The sequence below is a fragment of the Eschrichtius robustus genome, chromosome 16, assembly GCF_028021215.1.
Source record: "Eschrichtius robustus isolate mEscRob2 chromosome 16, mEscRob2.pri, whole genome shotgun sequence".
NCBI classification, from domain to species: domain Eukaryota; kingdom Metazoa; phylum Chordata; class Mammalia; order Artiodactyla; family Eschrichtiidae; genus Eschrichtius; species Eschrichtius robustus.
Window position 1 is genome coordinate 50,611,200 of NC_090839.1, and position 17,135 is coordinate 50,628,334.

The 17,135-nt window shown below is 45.3% G+C and overlaps 1 protein-coding gene across 2 annotated transcripts in view; it reads left to right on the plus strand.

Moving 5' to 3' along the window:
- Positions 1-17,135, plus strand: part of BFSP1 (beaded filament structural protein 1) — a 66,452-nt gene that overhangs the window by 17,991 nt on the left and 31,326 nt on the right. The window contains exons 1-2 of one of the 2 annotated variants that reach the window (XM_068525079.1): positions 11,021-11,394; positions 16,360-16,420. In XM_068525079.1, coding sequence (XP_068381180.1) covers positions 11,021-11,394; positions 16,360-16,420 — 435 coding nt within the window. Of the gene's footprint in view, positions 1-11,020; positions 11,395-16,359; positions 16,421-17,135 lie in introns of those variants that run through there. The other variant, XM_068525080.1, reaches the window with a different exon arrangement.

Sequence of the window (17,135 nt, forward strand, 5' to 3'; positions counted from 1 at the left end):
AAGCAGCATCTTCAGATCCAGTGTGTGCGTTACCCCCAAACTCAGGTTGCCTTGAAACAATAATGTGGACTACTCTGGTGGTGCAGTGGTTAGGAATCCGCCTGCCAAAGCAGGGGACACAGGTTTGAACCCTGGTCCAGAAAGATGCCACATGCCGCTGAGCAACTAAGCCACAACTACTGAGCCTGTGCTCTAGAGCCTGCGAGCCACAACTACTGAGCCTGTGTACCACAACTACTGAAGCCCGCGTGCCTAGAGCCCATGCTCCGCAACAAGAGAAGCCACCACAATGAGAAGCCCGCACACTGCAACGAGGAGTAGACCCCACTCGCCGCAACTAGAGAAAGCCCGCGCACAGCAACGAAGACCTAACACAGCCAAAAATAAATAAATAAAATAAATAAATTTATTTTTTAAAAAATTGTATGTCCATGAAGGACAAGGCATAAGTCTCTGGGTGTTAATTCAAGCTCTGGGCAACATCCCTCAACTTAAAGCAGCTAGATCATATCATTAAGGGTGGCCCCCTTGCCTTCGAGCTGTAGCTGCTACTTGTGACATACTTCAGGAAGCTGAGAAATATACCCTGGGGCAACCTACCACTGTGTGTGTCCCTCACTATTTCCTTTCTTTACTGGAACAAAAAAGGGGGCTATTGGCTGACCTCTGGGAGAATGGGAAAGTACCAAGCCATTCTCTTAGACAATCCCAACGTAAGACTCCAGGTCACTTCAGCCCTAAATCCAGCCACATTGCTCCCGACTGAAGCCACACAATCCTCAGAGCACGACTGCCTGAACGTCATGGAGCTAGTGTGCTCTAGCAGACCAAGGCTTGGCCAGCCAGATTTGGAACTGTTCACTGATGGGGAGCAGCTCCACGGACCAGGTAGGCGATGCTCTGGGTACGCAGTAATAACCCCAGAGAAGACTGCTGAGAGGAGAGCCTTGCCCCCAGGGAGCTCAGCCCAAAAGGCAGAAATCTTTGCTCTGACAAGAACTCTCTTTATTGCTGAAGGAATGTGGGTGAATATATACACAGACTCCCGCTCTGCATTCTCCATGGTGCACGCTCATGGGGCAATCTGGAAAGAGAGGGGCCTCCTTACTTCAAATAATAAGGACATAAAACACACTTCTGAAATCCTGTCACTGTCAGAAGCAATCCATAAGCCCTCACAAGAGGCCGTGATGCACCGCCCAGGCCACCAAAGAGGAGAAACTCATATAATAAAAGGAAACCAATTAGCTGAACAAGCTGCAAAGAAGGCAATTATCAAGCCATGAGAGGGTCACTTCTTCCTCAGCTCCATCTGTCAAAATACCAGCTGGTGTATTCAGAAAAGGACAAAGAAAGGGCTAAAGAGTGGGGATCCACTCTTGATCACACCTCGCCCGTCTGGAAATGTAGTGCATGAGGAATTGTTTTGATCCCGAGGCTTGGACCCCGTCCTGAGGCACATTCATAATAGTACCCATTACGGGAGAGATGCCACCTTACAATGGATTCAGAAGTATAAAATGGGGCCTAACCTACAAAGGGCCATCCAACGAGTCACTCAGAACTGCATGATTTGTGCTAAAAATAATGCAAAGACCGCTGCTAGACACAGCACCCCCCATGGGAACTCAGTACTGTATACAGGAACCTGCCCCACGGAGAACTGGCAGGTAGATGAGCTGCAGGAAACTTCAGATACTCGTTAGTGTCTGTGGACACTTTTTCAGGATGGGTGGGAGCGTATTCCACCCAGACAATAAAAACCTCTGAAGTAGTGAAAGCTCTCCTTAAGGTAATTATCCCCCGATTTGCATGGCCTAACACCCTTCAAAGTGACCATGGGCCTGCTTTTCTCTGCACCATAACCCGACAGGTATCTAAAGCTCTGCGTGTTGATTGGTAACTACATTCATCCTGGAGACCACAATCAACAGGAAAAAACTGAGAAAATGAATCATACATTTGAAAAGAACATTGCTGGGAATTTCCTGGCAGTTCAGTGGTTAAAACTCCACGCTTCCACTGCAGCGGGCACGGGTTCCATCCCTGGTCGGGGAACTAAGATCCCGCGAGCCATGTGGTGCAGCCAAAAAAAAAAAAAAAACCAGTAAAAAGAACATTGCTAAAATATGTCAAGAGACTAATTTAACTTGGGATAAAGCCTTGCCAGTTGCCCTGCGATGGATCAGAGCGGCTCCCAGAGGCAAACTTAAATTAAGCCCTTTTGAAATATTGTATGCTAGGCAATTCCAGGTGTCTGCCTGTGTGGGAGAATCTGTAGGTCGTCTTAAAGGACCTGGCAGTTGCCAGTCATGTTAAGACTTTAGCAGTATACTAACTTCTGTTCAAAAGTTTGCTTCCAATAGGTCTGCCTACCCAACTGAGGTGGTCCTGCATCCCTTCTAGCACAGAGATAGTCCTCCTCAAAACCTGGAGAGAACAAGGACCCGAATATCAACTTGCGGCTAAGTGGACAGGACCGTATGAGGTCCTGCTAAACACTCCCTCCTCTGTTAGGTTAGCCAGGATGTAAGGCCATGGATTCACCAGACCTGAGGAAAATTTGCTCCTCCAGAAACTGGACAGAAGAAAGAAAAGGGGACTTGGTCTTATGAGCCATTAGAAGATCTTAAGTTGCTGTTTCAAGCCAAGCCTCCTACCAGATAAGTAATGATGACTTTTGGTCTTCTCTTTTGTTTCACTACACTGGAGACAGCCACTCATTGGAAAGGACCAAGGGGGGAAATAACCACCCTTTCTGAAATGTTTGGCAGGATATAAAGATAGCACAGAGCAGAGCATCCTGGGTATCCTTATACCAAGTGCTGGAATTTATGTATATGTTCAAGTGCTTGTCTAAGTGTTGTGACAGGGCCATAAAAAGGGGAGCCACGGTTGCCCAAACCTGGCAATACTTCCTGTCCCAAGTTGATCAGTTCCGTTCCACAATCACCCCCACATCGCCCCCATTCAGCAGAGCGGTTGTCACCCCTTTTCCCGCAAAATGGTGGAATGGACATTGACAGTGGGGAATTGTACCAGAGAGGAACAAACCTGACTCCATATTGAATCTATTCCTTTAGCTCTAACCTTTGTGCTCTGTTGCCGGGGCTTAGTCATGCAGGCTCTGCACCTTTTGTAAACGAATGTTGCCTATAGCCTGAAATACACAGGAGAGCCCATTGTCAAGGCTCTGACCTTTAAAGGTATTAACACTTTTCCATTCGTATAGAATTTAAAAAGTTGCAGAAAAGAAAATAATTGTCTTGTTGGAGGTTTATAGGAACATTGAGACCACACCTGTGTGGACAGCTGCAAGAACAAAGGATTCCGGCACCAAGAAGTGGGCAACAAGCAGCCACACCCCTTCCCCTTTTAGAATAAAAGAAGCCTGAACTCTAACTGGGGTAGATGGTTCTTTGGGACACGAGTCCACCGTCTTCTCTGGCTGCCGGCTTTCTGAATAAAGTCGTTATTCCTTGCCTAAGAGCTCATCTGTCAATGTATTGGCTGTTGTGTGGCAAGCAGTATGTGCTTGGACTCAGTAACACTATGTGCCTTCCAAACAATGGCAATCTTCTTCAAACCAGCCATTATTAGAACTTTCATTAGAAAACTTTATGTGGAATTTAGGTCTGAGAGTTGAAAGTTAGGGCTTAAAATGTACAGTCTTAGTATCCCTGAGTGCAGAATCTGAAAATAGATGATAAAATAGCTTGGGATATCATCTGTCCCAATTTCAGGTCAAAGCTGAGAAGTTGGTAAACTTCAGAAGATAGAACATCTTCTCTTGTGACATAGTTCAATTAGTTCCTCTTGATAGCAATAAGGAAGTAGATATGAACCCATAAAAACAGTGGGTATACCAGATGTAGGTTTAAATCTGTGACTGTGTAGTTCTATTAGAAATGCCTTCATGGATGTTTGTGCCTAATTCCTTGCAATCCATTTCCTATTGGTACAAATTGGGGTCTGGAACATCTTCCTTTTAGGGCAAAATGAGCATGCCAGTTGGCCAACTGTGGCTCAATGATACATCAAACCACTTGACAATCTATTTCCAAAAGAAAAGTGGGTGGTTCAGATGTAGGCTGACCCAACTTGAGCATGGCAGTAGGTCTGTTTAATGATATCTTCAACAGAAGCACAGAGCGAAATATGAATAGCATGGCTAGAGTGAAAGCCACAAGAAATTATAACTGTGAAAGAGACTTCTCCAAACTTGGTCCTGAGGATGGCGCCTGCTGGGACCATGACTCATTGCTGCATCCCTGAGGTCACAGGCATGGCCACTTTTCATGCATAACCAGAGTGAGGATGAATGAGTAGGTGTGACAGTGTCTCAACGACATTCCAAGGCTGTGCCCCGTCGTCTGGTGCTCAGGGGAGGTGAGTCCAGATACATCTCAAAACGCCTTCATCACTAGTGTGTTAAACTCTTGCCTTGGTCATCAGTGAAATCCTGGTTGGCAAGACCATGATACCATCTGGTGAATCAAAGGAGCATTTTTGCATTCTCTTGCTATCATTAAGAAGCATCTACTCTCAGCACAAATTTTCCAGAGGTGTTTGGGATTTTGGAGGGTAGCTTTTTCTTTTGTTATAATTTCAAACTTAACAGAAAAGTTTCAGGAATAGTATAGGGTACTCCCATTATACCCTTTACCTAAATCCACCAATTATTCGCAATTTTCTCTACTTGCTTTATTATTCTCTGTTTTATTTATTATTCACATTGATTTATATGTGTCTATTACATATGCATATATATTATTTATTTTCTGAACCACTGCAAGTAAATTGGATATTGTGCCTAATCATCCCTTAAACCATCATGTATTTCCTGAGAACAAGGTCATCTTCTCATATGCCATTGAACAATTATCAAAATTAGGCATTTTAACACATAATATTGCTAGCTATTCAAATTTCATCAATCATCACAATAATGTTCCAGGGTAGCTTTTTTTGTTTGTTTTTTCTGGTCTAGGATCCTATTCAGGATTATGCACTGCATTTAGTTGTTATGCCTTTTGTTGGCCCCATCAGTCAAAAACCATAAGAAATACGTCTGTCATCAAATTTGATATTTGCTTTGGTTACTGTATTGGACCCTGAGAAAAGCAGGTGGATGCTCAGTGCGCTCCTGGCTTCGATAGTGAGTGAATCTATGGCTTCACTTTCCAGAAGGCCTTCAGCGTCCACAACGTGTGTGCAGTTGGAGAGAGAGCCTTGCTTTTGAGTGTGTTTCTTCCTTTGTGTCGAGGCATCACTTACAGAGCAGCCAAGCCTGATTTACAGCTGATGGGGAGGTCAGTCTAAGGGAGCCGGCATTGGGGGTGGTCAGAGGTTTGCCCTTTCACTCCGGGGTTGCTGGCCACCTTACTCAACACGAGCCTTTCCAGAGTGACTCACCTTTTGAGTTGATCCAGTTTGGTGGCAAGGCTTCCAGCTGTGCATCTGTGCACCCAGCTGCCCCCCCCTGCTGTCTGCAGTGGCCCTGGGGGCCAGGAGGCACTCTTACGGCAGCGTGGCCCTCTTGTGGCAGACATGTGTATGTCCTGAGAAAGGATGGACCGTAATAGGAGACCGTGCAGGATCAGAATGTTTGGGCAGTCTACTAGATTGCTAGCGCTGCCACAACAAAGTTCCCCAGACTGGGTGGCTCAAGCGATAGAAGTCTATTTTCTCACAATTCTGGAGGCTAGAAGTCCGAGATCAAGGTGTCGTCAGGGTGGTTTCTTCTGAGGCCTCTCTCCTTGGCTTGTTGTAGACGGCTGTCTTTTCCTGTGTCTTCGCGTGGTTTTCCCTTCTGCTCCTATCTGTGTCCTAATCTCCTCTTCTTATAAGGACACCAGTCATGTTTCATTAGGACCAAACCACATGACTTCATTTTATCTTAGTTACCTCTTCAAAGGCCCTGTCTCCAAAATACAGTCACATTCTGAGGAATTGGGGGACACAATTTTTAGAGGACACAGTTCAGCCCATAATGAGCAGCAAGATGGTAGAGATTCCTTAGCTCAATTCCATCTTTTCAGAAAACGGGTTAACTGAATTGTTCAAGGCCTCACAGCTAGTAGATGGCAGGGACCCCTTCACTACCCTTTATGTCTATAAAAAGCCCAGAGCGAACTCAGAATGTATCTGAACTGAAAGGGAAGGCTTAAACCTCTAGAGTATGAAATTGACTAAAAGGCAAACCATCTATGCCTATTTTTTCAGTGGACAAAAATGTTAATTAAAAAATGTAAAAGTGTCATGTATTGAAACAACTTGAAATGGAAATAAAAAGATGTGATGAACATAAAACCTGTCATATTACACTAATTTCTAATTATATGTATGTTTTTATATGACTATAATCACTGTGCATCTGGTTTTTTGTTTTATCTGCTCCCCTTCATGTTTGTTATAAACTTTTTCACTTATGTCATCACATATTCCACATGGTTAAAATTGGTCAGTGGTTGTAGACCATTTTCTCCTATTGTTTTTGCACAGTTGACTAAACCATTTCCCCTCTGTCCCTCTCCCTCTCTTTGCTTTTATGTAGCTAGTCGGCTATAAAGTAAAGCAAGTAATATTTCTTAGATGTCTACACCACAAAGTGCTTAATGTATAAGGTGATCACACTTTTCACAAATGTTTTTGAAAATAATCTCAAACTATGTAAGAATGGTACAAACAACACCCGCATACCTTTAACCCAGATTCACCTGTTGTTATTATTATGCCCCATTTTCCTTCACTTTCTCTTTCCATACATTTTAATGTTTACGTTTATGTATATATTTATACATGTAATTTTAAAAAATCATCTGAGGGTAAGTTACATACATCATGCATTTTACCCCTAAATAGTTCAGAGGATATTTTCTTTTCTTTTTCTTTTTTAATATTTATTTATTTATTTGGCTGCATCAGGTCTTAGTTGCGGCACGCAGGATCTTTTGTTGCGGCACGTGGGCTTCTCTCTAGTTGTGGCACATGGGCTCCAGAGCGCACAGGATCAGTAGTTGTGGCGCGCGGGGCTCAGCTGCCCTGCGGCACGTGGGATCTTAGTTTCCCAACCAGGGATCGAACCTGAGTCCCCTGCATTGGAAGGCAGATTCTTAACCACTGGACCACCAGGGAAGTCCCCAGAGGCTATTTTCTAAGAATAAAGATATTATTTTACTTAACACTGGCATAGTCATAAACTTCAGTAAATTTAACATTGATACAGGTGTAATCTATCGTCCATCTTCCGATTTTGCCAAAGGATCTAGTGATGATCTTACAGCATCTTTTCTCCTCCAGCACAGGATCCAGTCTAGGATCAGTACTGCATTTGGATGTCATATCTTTAATCTGTAATCTTTCCACATCTCTCTTTGTCTTTTATGATATTAACATTTTAAAGAACATTGTTCCCATCTAGTTTTATTAATAATGTTCCTTATTTGGGGTTTGTCTGGATGTTTCCTTATATGGTTAGATTCAGGCTATGCATCCAGGGACAGGATGAGATGTTTGTTGTGTCCTTCTCAGACAAACCACGATACTCTTGAGAGTGGGTGCCACCTACACTTACACTGAGATAAAGGGTGTAAACGTGGATGGTCTCAGGTAAACTGGGAGGTTTGGTGACCCTCGTTCTGTACGTGATTATCCCCCTTCTACCAGTGCCCATACTGGGACCAGATGGACTTGCTGGCCCACCTCCCACTGCCTGCAGCTGCCTCTCTTTCCCACCGGCTTCAACTGGCCATCATTCTACCCTTGGCTGTGCCTGGCAACTTGAACTCAAGACCTCTCGTTCAATTTCACTGGAGAATAACTTCCAGTCTCCTGTCATGATGGGGGTTGGGTGGTTGCCTTGCTGTGCAGGGTGGGGTAGGAGATCTGAAATTCTAACTGCTCCTATGCAGCCTCTCAGGCAACCCTCTTGTGTTTCAGCTCTACTGTAACAGAGAACAAACCTGACTCCATATTGAATCTATTCCTTTAGCTCTAACCTTTGTGCCCTGTTGCCGGGGCTTAGTCATGCAGGCTCTGCACTTTCTGTAAAAGAATGTTGCCTATAGCCTGAAATACACAGGAGAACCTATTCTTAAGGCTCTGACCTTTAAAGGTATAACGCTTTTCCATTCATATAGAGATAAAAAGTTACAGACGGAGAATAATACTTGTTGAAGGTTTATAGGAGCATTGTGACCAGACCTATCTGGACAGCTGCAAGAACAAAGGATTCCTGCACCAAGAGGATTGCAACAACCAGCCACCCTCCCTCCCCTTTTAGTATAAAAGAAGCCTGAATTCTAACTCGGGAAGATGGTTCTTTGGGACACGAGTCCACCATCTTCTCGGGCTGCTGGCTTTCTGAATAAAGTCGCTATTCGTTCCCCCAACAACTCTCCTCTCTATTTATTGGCCTGTCGTGTGGTGAGCAGTACAAGCTTGGACTCGGTAATGCTACCCTTCACCTCCATCTTTTGCCATATCTGGTACATCCAATTCCTAAGATTTCTGAGATTCTCTTGCATGAACCAGCTGTTTTCCTCTCCCATCCCCCCGAGACACTTAGGTTTCTTAGCTTTCTCCACTGTGCTAAGTCAGTCTCCTGAAAATTTGTTGACATTATCTTGTCCACTGTATTCTTTTCTTCCTTATTTTTGTGGAGTTTTAATCTAAAAACATTCTTTGCTGCCATTTTTGGTGGGGCTTGGGGGAGGGAGTAGAGATCATGCCCACGTTCAATCCACTACCACTAATGGGAGGCCTTCGAACTTACCCTTGTGGGACTGTTCTTGCCATGCCCACCTCGATTTGGCCTCACCACGTTCGGGGAGCACAGGGCTCACACCTCGTTCATGCTGTTCTGCCTGGGATTCCAACTTCCCTACCTGCCCACGCACCGCTCACTGCTGCCGCCTTGATACAACCACAGCGTTTTATTACCATCTCTATTTTAGAACTTATCCCAGATTTCCTTGTGTCGTCATTCGTTGAGTAGGAATTTGTCTCCTGCCCCTTAAAGGTAGGGACTTGACCTTGTTCAGTATTTAACTCTTCCAGATGATGCTTTGTGAGTAGATATTTTCTAAGTGTTTGTTCCACTGGATTAAAAGGAAATAATATTGTTTCTTTTGTTATGTTCCTGGAAGTTTATTATTTTTCTCAAACGGGATTTCTATGAGTGGTAGACTGGGTTGCTGGTCCCAGTGCTTCACTCCATTGTGGCAGAGTTCCACACCCACACCCTCGCCATGGTCTTTGGTGAGCCATGCCTCTTCCCTGCCTCTTGACTGAGGCTATGGCTGTGTGCTTTGCTTTGACTAATGGGATGTTAGTGGATGCGATGCCAACAAGGGCTTGGAACGATCTTGTGTGCCTGGGCTTGCTCTCGTGCTTCTGTCACTGCTAGCTCTAGGAGGATGACAGACATTTGGAGCAGAGCTGCACCAGCTGATCAGAAGACCTGCAGCTTGCAGGAGAGCTATCCAGCTGAGCTGCAGACCTGGGACAGAGTGATAAAGACTTCTTGTCTGCTGCTTAGTTTGGGGGTCATTTTGTTCTGTAGCAATAGCTGACTGATACATAATGTCAAAGGGAATGAATGATTTTTTTATAAATTATTCTTGTCCTACGTTGGTTTTGCTCTCTAGGAAGCCTGAAACCAATTTACCATGCAATCAGCATGGTATATGTGTGCCATACCATAGAAAATACTCATTGATGCGCCTTGATTTGATCATAAGATCTATTTTTAAATGGCTTAAGACAGCAAAATAGAATAATAACCACACTGCCAGCACAACTTTGGCCCTTACATAGATTCATTCCAGACTGAATCCATTATCATAGTCCTTTTGGAGAAAAAAATAAATTCTGAGAAACCAACAAAGATCTGTGTAATTTTCTTGATTTTTGATAACTATGACTTTAATTTGTAGTATACTATGTGCAATCCATAGAGTTAATTATATGGCACTGCTAATCCTTATTTTTATGAAAACAGGCTTTTGATAATGATTTTTAAAACTGGAGATAGGACAAAATATTTATATTTAGGAGCATTCTCATCAGATGCTATTCATTTCTTTCAACACCCACAATTTACTTTTAAGTTTGTCAAAGCCTAGCTTTGTTATTTCCATAATACAAATTAAAATGAAACATAGTGGCAAAACAAAAATTCCTTTATATTATGTAATTGAGAATTGGCCAATTTATCAAATCTTTAAGAATTTTTTCTTTGGTTCAAAGAATCTATTATGCCAATGTCCTGATGGAGCTCTGCTTGCATCTCCTACTCTGGAAAGGTTTTCAGAATCCATGAGAGTCAGGATAATATTATAATAAGGACAACTTTTCTGAGTTATTGTACAAAGAAGAGATTGGTTACAAACAGGCACAAGTATCAGTAAGAACTTACTTGCAATACACCTCACAATTTACCCAGAGGTGCCATTTGATTTTGCATCCACGGTTAAGAACCCCTAATATAAGGAGGGGTCCTGAATGTCATGTTGCAATTACGAAAAAGAATTGCTTAAGTAATCAGAAAAGAAAATGGTATTGTTAAACAGTTCTGGCATTGACAGTTTGACTGAAAGAGAGAGAAGAGACAAAGCCAGGGGTCCTTGGGCTCTCCGACTAGTCCAAGTTTAACAAGCTCCCTTGGGCTTCCTTCACAATTCCCAGTGGAAGCAGTCAAAAGAAAGGCATGCCTCTCCTGTCCTCCTGACCCTCCATTTACTCATAAAACAACGGGCTTTAACAATCACGGAACAAAAACCACATTGCCCAATGTAACCTTCCAACCCCCAGAGCTGTATGGGCCGCTAATCCAGCGCACAAAAGCAGGCCGACCGCTCTTTTGTTCTGCCCGAGGCTAGGCGCAGCGCTGAGCAACAGCTGATCGGCTCTGGAACGTCCCAGCGGCGTGCCAGGGGCCTCCGATGTTTATTTAGCGCGCTGCTGTCTCGACGAGGGGCCTCCGGGAGCCGGCTGCACGCTCGCCCGCAGAGGAGTCATGTACCGGCGCAGCTACGTCTTCCAGGCCCGCAAGGAGCAGTACGAGCGCGCCGAGGAGGCGTCGCGCGCCGCCGAGCCGGACAGCCTGGTGGAGGGCCGGGCGGCCGCGCCGAGCCTGGCGCAGCTGAAGGGGCTCGGCGAGCGCGTGGCTGCCCACGTCCAGCGGGCCCGGGCGCTCGAGCAGCGCCACGTCGTCCTGCGGAGGCAGCTGGACGCCTTCCAGCGCCTGGATGAGCTGGCCGGCTCCGAGGATGCCCTCGCCCGCCACGTCGAGGGCAACCGCCAGCGCGCCCGGGATTTGGCGGCCGAGCGCAACCGGTTGGAGCGCCAGGGCGCAGAGGCGCAGCGCGCCCTCTGCGAGTTCCAAAGCAAGTAAGCGGAGCCGTGGGAGTAACGAGGCAGCGCGGGCCGGGATAGCGCTGCCGCCGGAGGGAGGAGGGCCGTCTCCGGGCCCAGGCGACCGGTGACTTCATCCCGGCAGAGGCACGCACGTGCTGTATCTCCCTAAGATAGGACTAGCTTCCATTTTGGTGGCACGTCACGGTTTGCATGAAATGGTGTAATTTGCTGTTAATGTCTTTTAGAGTCTAGAAATAAGTTTCATGCAATGAAATGCACAGATTTTAAGTGCGTAGCTCAATGAGTTTGACGAATGTATTAATAGATACCAATGTAACTACGAAAACAAGCAAGATATTCCTCTACCCCAGAAAGTTACCTTCTGCCCTTTCCCAGCCTTTGGTTCCCTCTCCCCAGTCCCCGCAAGCAGAGGCACCCAGCGTTCTGATTTCTGTCACCATAGATTACTATTGCCTGTTCTGGAATCTTCTAGACATATTCTTATGTGTCTGGCTCCTTCTGCTCGGCACAGTGTTTCTGAGATGTGTCGATGTTATTTAATCCTCACAGCCTCATCCTGTTATAGACGGTACTGCGCCCAGTTTACAGATGAGGAGACTGAGGCTCAGACAATGTAGAGATTGGGGGCAGGGTCCCTCAGCTGGTGGATCGCTGCACTGGGACTGGAATTCAAGTCTTGAGCATGCTAAGTCTAAAGGCCTTCACTGCATCACAGCGGACACCTGGACATTGCTTCAGCGTGTGCCTGCTAGTGTCTGGCCCCTCAAAGTGTGATCCGTGGACCAGCAGCATTACCATCACCCAGGATCTTGTTAAAATTGGAGACTCTTGGGCCCACCCCAGAGCTCCTGAATCAGACTCTGAAAAAGACCCCTAGGTGATTCGTCGTTTAAGTTAACGAACTTGAAGTTTCAGAGGTCCTGCTCCTGGGCAATGTCCCCCCTTTTGACAGACTGAATAATGTGTTAAGATCACCCAAAAAGCTATTCAAAGAAAAAAGATGCTCAGCAATTTGTCAGCATCTTTCCAGGTGATAAATGGGTGTGCGCTTTGATTCAGCTGGGCACTTCAGGGAATTTACCCTCTGATACTCACTCCAGGAGGTGTCAAAGGGCATGTCCACCAGGATATTCACTGCAGTGTGATCTGCAATAGCAAAGGCCTGGGACCAACCTGAAGGCCTGTTAATAGGAGTCAGGTTATAAAATTGTGCTTCATTCATGCAATGGAATAGTGTGCAATTGTGAAAAAAAAACTAGTGTGTTATTATCATCTATTTTAAAAAGACGGGGGTCAGAGTAGAGATTTTTTGCTTGCATAAGAAAAAAGAAGACACAAGCACACACACAAAAACCTAATAACACTGGTTACCTATGGGGATAAGGAAGTAGGAGCAGAGGTGAGAGGGAGACTTTTACCTTTTTCTGTCATTTAAAAAATTCTCTAACCATGTAAGAGATTTATCTGTTTAAAAATTATATAAATTAATTTAAAAGTACAGATGTGCAGGCCCCATCCTGGACCTCAAGTGGGGCCCAGGTTTTTTATATTTAATGAGCTCCACTGGTGATTGCAGTGAACAGCCAGGTTTGAGAACCTCTGGTCTAGGGTAGAAAGAGGGTTTTCTTCAAACATGCTTTGTGTTTGAGTTCCACATTCTCAACCCCAGTCGTGGGCAGGGTATTCAGCATTGGGTACTGAGCATATTTATCAGATCATAAGCATCGATTCCATTCCCATCAGTCCTTCTGTTTCTGGTTTTTGTTTTTGTTTTGTTTTGTTTTTGGCCAAATTGCACATGTGGGATTTATTTCCCCGACCAGGGATCGAACCCGTGCCCCCTGCAGTGGAAGCATGGAGTCCTAACCACTGGACCGCCAGGGAAGTCCCTGTTTCTGGTTTTAATCCACAGAAGTAGGTTTGCAGCTGGAAGAAGGCACCTGAAAAATCCCTGTGGCCCTTCAAGGGAAAACTGAGGCTTGCAGAGGGCCTGTGGGTGGCAGGACTTGAACTTGGGTTTTTCACCCTAGGCCCATACCCTTTCCAGAACACTGTGTCTTAGAGAGAAGCTGTTCTTGGACTCCTGTGGAGTGAGGCCCAAAGGTAGGACTTCATTCATATTAAGCTCATGTTCCCTAAAGAAAATGGAAGTGAATGCTGGTTGACACCCAGGGCAGTTCCATGCGTCATCAGAATACCTCAGATCCCCAAATGGCCTTTACCTGGTCCTTGGGCCACAGTCAGCTGTGATTTGGCTGGGCAAGCATGACTCCCAGGAGCCCTCGCTGGAGGAGCGGCCGTGTTGAGTCTTCCTGCTTTCACCTGGTTCTGAGTTGTATGTCCATCATGGAGCCGACCCTTCAGGCTCTGTGATTTATTTGATAATTCTCGTTAATTTATTCCCTCCCATTGCCCCCTTGGAGAAGTTTTGATGTTTTAACTTGGGTAGTGGGATTTGAAAATCATTATAAAAATCATACCCATCTACATGCATGGGTACACGCACCGAGTTTGGTTTAATTCCAGAGGTGAGGTGATGATTAGCCAGAACCAGGTGAAATTAATGCAGAAATAGGAAGGTATATGCAGCCTTGTTAGGCATGTTCTTTACCTGGATAGTTGAATAATTTCAAAATCAGGTCTTCAGCACATCAAACAAAGGCTAAATAAAATAAAAACTAAATACAAATAAAAACAAAACTACCAAAATACAATGATGAATAGAGTCAATTATCCAAATTGCTGAAAACCAAAAATAATCCTGTAAAACAATCAGGTAATTGAAGCCAAAGTGGTTTTTTCCACTTTATGAATTCACTTTTATATTCACTTCTATGAATATATGAATATATCATGAATTCTTACAATGGATTCTTTATAATGAAATCACTTGTCTGTAATAAAATATCTAGGCTTGTCTACAGCATGAAAATCACATTAATATGTTGTTTATTAAATATGTTTTTAAGCTACAGAAATTCTTGGATGTTTCTAGCAGGAAAAAGCAATGAGAAAATTAGATTTTGTTAACAGTTTTATTCTTAAAGCTAATTAACCATTAAAAAACATCATTTCTGGCTCCATTAGAGCCACACAGAAAAGAAACTGTTAAATGTGACATCCTGGTGTGAAAAGTAAACTGATGCAAATATATTTTGCTTACTGTTTATAGCTGAGCTGCTTAGGTGGCTCTAGAACTGGGAACACTTAGTACAGCGTTCCTATACCTCATGTTCTTCCCTGAGGTCAAGACTTTTAATTCTGAGGCATGGTTTCCCAGCACCTGTCACGGTATAAAGTCCTTGACTTGAACCCGTGGCATGGGTCTACAGGGGCACAGAAAGCGATGCTTTGTGGGTTGGGCTGAGTGCTAATTAGGATTAGTTTCAACAAGTAAACTCCAAATTGACATTGGCTTATCCAAACAGAAGTGTGTTTCTTTCTTGTGTAAGGTCTGGACTAACAGTTTAGTATGGCACCCTACAGTATTCAAGGCCCAGAAGGCTCTGTGTGGTCTTCAAGAAGGCGGCATCCATGTTTCAGGTGCAGGAGGAAGGGATGCAGAAGGACACACCTACACCATCTCTTACCGCAGATACCTGGAAGGGGCCACAGACATGCTTACATCCCATTGGTCAGGACTACACTGAGCTGCAAGGAAGGCTGGGAAATGCAGTCTCCCTTCTAGGCAGCCCTGTGGCCACCAAACATGACGGCCTCTAAGTCCTATTCGAATGGATGTTGAGGGCAGCTTGCAGGGAAAGAGGTCAGGGGTCATTTGGGAAGGGGCTTTCTCTTTTTCTTCAGGGGGTGAAATTCCCCCTAGAAGGAAACTCGTTCTGACCAGAATGATTTCTGGGGTCTCTCTGCTTCCTTGATCTTTACCATTTTTTAGAAGTCCAGGGAAGAAGTCGACTAGGAGAAAAAAATACACCTGCTCCTAGTATCTGCTGCTTTATTAATCTTGTGTATGTTTAACCTTGAGGGTGCCCCTGCTCTACCCAGGCAGCATGGTGTGGCTGTCAGGACACAGTTTTGTTGTCAGACTCACATCTGAGTCCTGCACCCCTCTCTTAGTTTGGAGTCCTTGAAGCCGAGCCTGAGAAAGTCGCTTATTTGGGAGGTGGCATCAGGGAGCACCAGTTGGGGAGTAAGGAGGTTAGGCAGGAAGGGAAGGAGCCAACACTGAGTGCATCATCCGGCAAGTTACCTGCATGGCCACTGGAGGCCACCTGCGGGGTGGAGAGCACACCTCAGTGGTCCCAGCTGAGGGCCAGGGAGCCGGGGTGTGTACGTACCCACTCGCCCCGTCAGAGCTTGCAGGCTGCTCCCAGGGGCACTGACTCTCTGAGCCGTCCAGCCTGCCCTGCCTGCCACCCCACAGGAGGCCCTTGGTGTGCAGGGCAAGGCCTCACAGATGCAGGTGAAGTGCCAGGAGCACCTGCGGAGGCCTCGGGCCAGTTTCTCAACCTCGGTTTCCTCATCTTTCATGAGGGAGTAACAGGAACTGCTGTATTCCAGGGTTTTGTGAGGATTAAATGGCGTAATCCAGAAAAGCTGACACATGATGATAAATACAATAGGATAGGGTATCCGGACCAGGTCAGGTTAGTGGTGTTTGATGTAATAGATCGTTAGTACAGCCTCCCAGTCTCTGTGCTGCCGCTGCACTTGGGGTACAGGTGTGCTGGGATCTGATTCCTGCATCTTTGGGTGGCTGGGAGGGGGCGCAGGGGGGTTGGGGCTGGGACTCCGGGCTGGGAGACTCCTGCTCCACCTATGGTGCCACTGGCGGCACTTCCTACGTGTGCCGTGATGTGGAGAAGGTTGGGAGGGAGTGGCTCCGAAATGCAGCATCAGCTCCTGCTTCCCTTAATGAGAGGGGGTAGGACTCAGGTTAATTGAGTGCTGATTGTGTGACCACACGTACCGGATCACGGAAGCTGCCCAACTCTCCCTTCTGTGTCCCATCTGCAGGTATGAAAATGAGTGTGAGTGTCAGCTGCTGCTGAAAGAAATGCTCAAACGGCTAAACAAGGTGAGCTGAGCCCGTCCTTGGGTTTGAATAGATTCACGACAAGGTTGAGCTAAATGGCTGAACGATTGTTTCACACACTGCCTCTTTGTGTTCTTTCAGGATTCCCCTATTTCTTTTGCTGTCATTCTCCTTCTTTCTTAAAAAATTTATTTTAATGAGGTATAGTTGATTTACAATGTTGTGTTAATTTCTGCTGTACAGCAAAGTGATTCAGTTATGCACATATATACATTCTTTTTCATATTCTTTTCCATTATGGTTTCTCACAGGATATTGAATATAGTTCCCTGCGCTCTACAGTAGGACCTTGTTGTTTATCCATCCTATATACACTAGTTTGCATCTGCTAACCCCAAATTCCCAATCCATCTCTCCCCCACCACCCTCCCCCTTGGCAACCACAAGTCTGTTCTCTATGTCTGTGTGTCACTCTCCTTCTTGACTTTGTAATTTCAACTAAATCTTTGTGAGTGAATTCACACACCCACACACACTCCTCTACCACAAGCTAAATGAGCTCGTGAGAAATCCCTAGATGGTTAAGCTCATTGGTTTGCTTGGCTATCAAAATGGGCCAGCGTTACAGAGACTGGCTGTTGTTTGCACCAAACTTAGGAGGGAACTTGCTCTGGGCAGTGGTTATTTGGATGCCATGCTACCTTATCCTGTTGGCTAAGAGTCTTGAGATTACTCCTCCCCAGGGAAAGTCTCAAGA